The sequence below is a fragment of the Magnolia sinica genome, chromosome 19, assembly GCF_029962835.1.
Source record: "Magnolia sinica isolate HGM2019 chromosome 19, MsV1, whole genome shotgun sequence".
Lineage (NCBI taxonomy): Eukaryota > Viridiplantae > Streptophyta > Magnoliopsida > Magnoliales > Magnoliaceae > Magnolia > Magnolia sinica.
In genome coordinates, this window is record NC_080591.1 from 24,717,873 (window position 1) to 24,725,644 (window position 7,772).

The following is a 7,772-nucleotide window of genomic DNA, read 5'->3' on the forward strand; positions in this document are numbered from 1 at the left end:
AATAGTTTAGTGTCATTTTGGATGGGGTGTATACAAATTAACACCGTAAAATAACCTGATGCAACGAATGGATGGAATGGATTTGACAAGACATCAAGTGGATGAGGTATACGAAAGAATATGTTTATACATAAATCCACAAGTTAATTAGGAAGAAGTACGGGAACCAAAATGAGCATCCGTCCCGAACCACCGGGGATTGGATTAGGTGCGGCCCTTTTCATGGGGACCACCTTGATGTATGTATTCTATATCCACGCCATCCATCTATCTTTTTTCATATAATTTTAGGCATGAGCCAAAAATTAAAGCAGATTTGAATCTTAGGTGGACCATATCATAGGAGTGGTAATTGAACGTCCCAACATTAAAATCTTCCTAAGGCCAACTGGAATGTTTCAGTAATGTTTGTTTGTCATCTAACCTGTTGATAATGTCACATAAACCTAGATAAAGGGAAATAACAAATATAAGATTATTCAAAACTTTTGGTGGCTCACAAGAAGTTTTTAATTATCATTCCCAGCTGTTTCCCGCGATATGGTACACTTGAGTTTTGGATCTGTTTCATTTTTATCTCATGCCATGAAATAATCTGAAAAATGAATGAACAGCATAAATATATTTATAAATACATCAAGGTGGGTCCCACAAATATATTTATAAATACATCAAGGTGGGTCCCACGGTAAGTACTACATTGTCTTGGGTGAGGTCGGGGCTGCACCTAATTCGGTCCCTCCCAAACAGTAGGGGTGTCAATGGGCGGGTCGGGCCTATCAATATCAGAATTTAGAATAGGCGAGGCCCAACCGCCCAGCCCAAAATAATTCAAAATGGGGCCGAGACCAACCCCAGGCCCGGCCTGTTGACACCCAACCCAACAGCCAGCCCTCCGAAAGAGGAGTTTGGTTTCCCCCACGCGCAACCTTCCACGGAGAAACGCATGCCAAACAATCTCATATGCAAGACATCAGAGCCGTGCATCAAGTGGAACCAACAGTTCAGATCATCTGGCAGAAAGTTCAGACGAATATCGTGCCGCCCAGACGTGAGAAAACAATGGACGGCCTAAAAAGGCTTTTCAGCCATTGATCTACTCCCGTAAACACTGATTATTCAACCACATGTATGGAGTAGGCGTTTTTTCACGCCTCTTGGAAGAGATTTGAAGATGTGATTGTTCTACCAACGTGGCAAAAATCCAGAAAATCGGTGCCGTGCATCTGGTAGGGTCCATGAAGGACGGAAGCCCAGTACGCTACGTGTGCCCCACCGTGCATGTGTGTCTTATCCACACCGTCCATACGTTTTTTCAGCTCATTTTAGAGCATGTGATAAAACTGAAGCATACCAAAATCTCAAGTGGACCCCACCCCAGGAAATAGTGTGAATTGAACGCTTACCATTGAAAATTTCCTGTGGGCCACAGAAGTTTTGAATCAAGCTGATTTTATTTTTTTACCCTTCATCCAGGTCTGTGTGACCTCATGAACAGGTTGGATGACAAATAAACATCACCATGGGCCCTAGGAAGGTTTCAAGGTGGACATCATTATCCCCACTGTTTCATGAGGTGTGGTGCACTTGAGCTTTGGATATACTTCAATTTCGGATTCATGCCCTCAAATGAGCTGGAAAAATAGATGGACGGTGTGGATAAGACACATACATCCACGGTGGGCCCCACAGAGTATACTCTGTACGCAATGCGCTTCCATGAAGGACCCACCCGGCTACAAAACCCATTTCGTATCACTGATCCGGTGGGCCACATTGAAAAACGGATGGTTAGAAAACTGACACACATTGATTGTTAGAAGCGAACAGCCATGCTCACCTGATGAATGGCTCCGCCCTAATTTCGCACCAGCACATGTTTATGGTGGCGCCAGTGGATTAATGGACCAGAATTGCCACACTCGCGTTAGCTGGAATTTGTGCCACACGTGTGTACGGTTCGAACATTCTTCAGGTCATCTACATGATGCGACCCTCCTGATACGCGGCTTGGGATCTCACACGTGCGGATGAGGTGGATATGTTTATACATAAATCCACATGCTTATGAAATAGAACCACTAGGCCCACTTGACAAGTCCTGGAAACTGAGCCCAATCTACATTCGGCGATTCCCACAACCCAGCATCGATTTTGAGAAAAGAAAGAAATTGCGGCCCATGGGCCCAAACACAGGCCCATGTAAGACCATCTTTCTAAGACCTCAGTGTTGAAAAAAGGTTATCTTCGTTCAGTCTACCACTTGAGCTAGGGATTGGAGCATAGGAGAGATTTAGTCGTTTCAGTACTTTGGGGTGTCATGCCACCCTTTTGTGGCCTTGACCTAATGCTACTTTAAATGATCCAAACCGTCCATTCCATTGCCCATGCAGATGATGTCATATGTGGCCTATAATTATTCCGATGCATGCAAATAGGGGTGTACACGAGTCAATCCGAGTCGAACTGGGCTCAACTCAGCCCGCCCCGGCCCGTCACCGAGCCAACATGTCCAGCGCGAACTCGGCCCGGTCAGTAATTGGGCGAGTTCGAGCCAGTTTCGGACCTTACAACAAGTTCATGGGAAGGGCTTTGGCAAGTAATCTGCGTCCCATTACAAGGCCCTCGATCAACGGTTTAGATAGTTTAACTATAGACTCCACATAAAATCTAATTAGTCAAGACATTATAATTCCTTTTTATATTTGGATGAATTTAGGCCGTTCAAGTTATACGTCTATAAGGTGGATGAGTCACTGTTACTTTAAAGATGGGCGGTGAACTATCCCAGAAGGGTAAAGGGAAAAGGGACGGGTAGGGTTTTATAGTGTGTATGTATGTATATATATATATATATATATATATATAGACACACACACACACACACACACACACCCCACTTGACCGAGTCGAGCTGGGTCGGGCCAGGTCGAGTCGGGTTTCGAGCCAAAGAAAATGACCCGTCCCGACCCGAACTCAGTTCCGAGTCGGGCTGAGTCAAGCGAGTTAACTGGGCTAGCCCAGTTCTGTGTACAGCCCTACATGCAAACAAAAAAAATACAAATTGCAATGTATGACACGAATTCTACTAATCATGCAGTGGACCCACTTCAGATGGTTGATAAAAACAATTATTATTTATTGGAACAACACTCTAACTTGTTGATTAATTGATATCTAATATGTGGTCAAAATACTTGCCATCTTATATACAAGGGTGTTTGAGTCATCTACTAAGAAAACCCTTTACCGAGCTACTGTTAGGGCCCGTTTGGATGCACTTCCTCAAAAGAGGGTTTAAAAGAAGTTGGATTTCAAGATTGCATTTTCAGTCAACTTGGCAAAAATCAGACTGGTTTTTGTCTAGTTGGCATTTTAGTGCTTGTTTGGTTGGATGCGTTTGATAGGAATTGGAATGTATTTTACACCCTTTTTATCATTAATTGCATACCAGAGGAATTTGAGATGGAGAAGGGATGTTGTATAACATTGACAGCAACTACTTTTAGGTACAGAAAATAAGATGGACTTTGTGGGTCCCACCATGATGTATGTGTTTTATCCACACCGTCCATTCATTTGGCCAGATCATTTTAGGGTATGCCTCAAAAAAAATGAGAAGATCCAAAGCTCAAGTGGAACACACCACGGGAAGAACATTTAAATGGTTAGCATTCAATCTCCACTATTTTATGTAGTGTGGTTCGCTTGATCTTGAATCTACTTCATTTTTGGGCCTATATCCTAAAATGATCTGTACTAATGAATGGATGGTGTGGATATAACATATATATCATGACATGGCCACCAAGTTTTGGCTTTGAATTATAATGAAAATTGATCTGACCTAATTCCTCTTCACTTTCAAACACATTTGGTGTGGTTTGATGTATGCATTTAATGCTGCTTTGAGAGAAATTACATGAAAATACATAATTACATCAAACCAAACAGGCCCTTTGTGCCTATTTTGCAGAGCAATATGAGATGGGATTTGTAAAGTACATCTAAACACACAAGTTATATGTGGTCACCAGTAATCATTGCATGAACACAAACCCTTCTTGAAATGGTGGAATCGACTTTGGTCCCTAAGAATGATCGTGCGGTTATAAACCTTCGACGCTGTCTTGCAGAAGGAATGGCAATCACAACATACCCTGAGGTTTTTCACAACATGAATGGGCTGCCCTTTGTTGATGTTTATAAGTCCGAATGAAATTGCTAGCTTCTCACTATGGAGACTAAGCAACCCTTCCTTTTCCTCTTCCTCAACATCAACAAGAACTTGGGTTAAATCAGGTTCATAGCCTTCCATCTTCAATCGACACATCATCTCCTCTAGCTTAGATAGAACCATGTATCTATACCTTAAATTGATCTCCTTCCCTGCAAGAAATTCATGAATATCCCCATCGACGACAATCCTACTGCTCCCTGGGACCTTCCTGACTCCACTCTCCTTCATCATCGATCTAATCCTAGTGACATCAGCCCACCTCCCAGCCTTGGCATAGATGTTCGACAAGAGAATGTAAGTGCCCGAATCGTGTGGGGCTAACTCGATTGCATGCATGCCGGCGCATTCACCAATTGTGACTTGGCCATGCTTTAGACATGCACTAAGCATAGCTTTCCATACCAAGAGATCAGGGGCTATGGGCATCTCCTTTATTACTTGGTCTGCCTCCTCAACATGCCCGGCTCGACCAAGAAGATCAATCAAACACCCATAGTGTTGTATCCTTGGCACCATTTGATATCTTCCTTGCATGAGCTTGAAATAAAACTGCCCCTCTTGCACCAACCCTCCATGGCTACAGGCAGTCAAGACTCCTAAGAAAGTGATCTCATTCGGCACAATTTCTCTAGTCTCCATCTCATGGAAGATTGCCAAGGCTTCTTGATCAAGCCCATGAACTGCAAGGCCTGAAATCATTGAATTCCAATCCCCTATGCTTCTTCTATGCATGACACTTTTGAAGACATGGTAAGCATTTTCGATGTACCCGCACTTTGCGTACATGTCGATGAGAGCCGATCCAAGAACCCCAGAGCTTAATCTAATCTTGTTTCTACGAACAAAAGCATGCACCCACTTGCCTTCTTCAACAAATCCCAAGTCAGCGATGGCTGAAAGAACACTAACAATGGAAGCAACATCAGGCTGAAATCTCAAATCTAACATCTTCTTGAAGAGCTCTAATGCATCCTTGGGACGACCATTAAGCACGTAGCCTGAAATCACGGCCGTCCAAGAAACTATGTCTCTCTGACCCATTTCATCAAAAATATCCCTCGCAAGCTTCCATTCCCCGCATTTCATATACCCATCAATCATTGAATTCCACGTGACCATGTCCCTCTCAGGAATTTCATCAAACATCTTGCGAGCGGACTCAACTTCCCCAGCCTTAAAACAACCTGAAATAATCGAGTTCCAAGAAAATACATCTCTATCAGGCATTTTGTCAAATACCCACCTTGCAATTCCTACCTCACCCAATTCCAGATACATCCGGAGCACCGAATTCGACACAAATGGATCTAACAGGAATTGGGTTTTCAAGATCTGCCCATGTAGTTGCCGGCCTTCTTCGAAGGCCGAGATCTTACCACAAGCTTTGAGCACAGACGGTAGCGAGAATTCAACCCCGCGGAGATTTTCCAAATGATGCAGCATTTGGGCATAAAAGATCAATGAGAATTCTGGGTTTCGGCTGTCCGCGAAGGCTTTGATTAGAGAGAAGAAGATGAAGGGATTGGGATCTTGGATTCTCGAGGCCGCCACAGATGCCGGAGAGAGAGCAGATGGCGACAAGACGGCTGACGGCGAGGGTCTGACATACGAGGCCGGTTTTGATCGTGTGGCCGTGGATCTGACGCAATTCCGGCATGGTTTTGCATTTTTCTAGCAGTGAGAGGGTTGGGCTTCCGGTGAGTGATGGAATGGCGGGAATGGCAGACATCGCGGGCTTGGAAATTCGGACGTTGGGGGTTCTCTGTTTGAATTCAAATACGGGGAAAGTTTTACGGTACAAACGGTTTTCCCATGGTGCATGAGGGCAGCGGACTGCGCACTGAATTAACTCCGTGAGGTCCACCGTGATGAATGTGTCTCATCCACGCCGTCCATCCATTTCAAAAGCTCATTTTAGGAGATGAGACCAGAATTGAAGCTTATCCAAAGCTCAAGTGGACCATACCACAGGAAACAATGAGAATTGAATGCTTACCATTGAAAACTCCTGTTGGGACATGGAAATCTTGGATCCAGCTGATATTTGTATTTTCTCTTCATCCATGTACGTATAACCTTATGAACAGGTTTGATGACAAATAAACATCACAGTGGGCCTTTGTAACGTTTCAATAGTAGATGCCATTATCCCCACCGTTTCATGTGGTGTGGTTCATCTAAGCATTTTATATGTTTCAATTTTGGGTACATGCCTGAAATGATCTGATAAAATGGATGAACGGTATGGATAGGACACATGCATTAAAGGAGAAGCAAACTTGACTCAGTATCCCACATAATCAGTGGTGTATGGCTGCCTCTATGCATTAATGACATCACCCTCCCTCTTTTAACTGTTTTATTTATTATTATTATTATTTTTTATCTATTTTAAATAAGGCCATTTATAACTTTAGTGGCAGATAATAAGAAAAATTAAAATACTTTACTTGGAATTTCTTATTTCCCTGCATTGTGATTGTTCCACATCATCACTATACATTAGCGTAATTAGATTGTAACAAACATGTATTACACATGAGATGAGACATCGGCCCTGATACAAGGGAGTGTATTAGGTGTCACCTGAGCAACACCTTAGTGGGTGTTACCCTTGATGCAAGGCCTACCTTGATGATGTGTTGCATATCCATGCTGTCTATCCATTTCTCCGGCTCATTTTAGGATGAGCCCCAAAAATTAAACGGATCCAAATCTCAAGTGGATCAAATCACAGGAAATGTTGGTGGTTGAGTGGCTCACCATTTAAAATTCAAAAGGGTCATAGTAAGGTTTTGATAATGTTTATTTGTCATCCAATCTCTTAATAATGTCAAGAAGAAATGGATGAAGTAAAATACAGAGATGGGCTTGATCTAAAACCTCTATAACCCACCAAAAGTTTCCAACTGTCATTCATTTCTATTTCTATTGGTATGGTCTACTTGAGATTTGGACCGTCTTAAGGTTCCGGATGCGTCCTGAAATAAGCTGGAAAAATAAATGAACAATGTAAATATACAACAAATACATCAAGGTAGACCCGCAATAGCTAATCCACTCCCTTGATTCACATATGACACATAGGTCATCCAATCAAATGATATGATACATCGGGCCAAATGTTGGAATATGCAAAAAAAATATGGCCAATTCGAAATATGGGTGGGGCCCAGTGCAAAATAATAGTAGACATTACCTCACAGCTATTCCTACTTGTGTGCTGGACATGCATCATGGATTAGTATGATCTTTCAGGTCATCCTAAATTTTTTATTTTTTATTTTTAAATGGAAAATAGACTAGTTCATGACTTTGGTGGACCACTAAACAAGGAACGCATGTCCACCTTGTTCTTGTAGAGTACCAGTACCTTGTGTATTGGTCATCCAGTCAAATGATATTATACATCTGGCGCAGATGTTGGCATGCTCTAAAAATAGGCTACTTTGAAACTTAAATAGGCCCAGTGCAAATTAATGGCAGAGATCTCCTCCCAACTGTGCTGACTAATGTGGCTCACATGGGTCAT

General features: G+C 42.6%; 1 protein-coding gene across 1 annotated transcript; it reads right to left on the reverse strand.

Moving 5' to 3' along the window:
* Positions 1 to 3,838: 3,838 nt before the first annotated feature.
* Positions 3,839 to 5,772, reverse strand: LOC131235389 (pentatricopeptide repeat-containing protein At5g48910-like). The gene has a single exon (XM_058232550.1). The coding sequence runs from the start codon at positions 5,681 to 5,683 to the stop codon at positions 4,031 to 4,033; it is 1,653 nt and encodes a 550-aa protein (XP_058088533.1). The 5' UTR covers positions 5,684 to 5,772; the 3' UTR covers positions 3,839 to 4,030.
* Positions 5,773 to 7,772: the final 2,000 nt, after the last annotated feature.

Coding starts and splice junctions, on each gene's coding strand:
- LOC131235389 (XM_058232550.1), bottom strand. CDS start 5,683: ATGCTGCATCATTTGGAAAATCTCCGCGGGGTTGAATTCTCGCTACCG.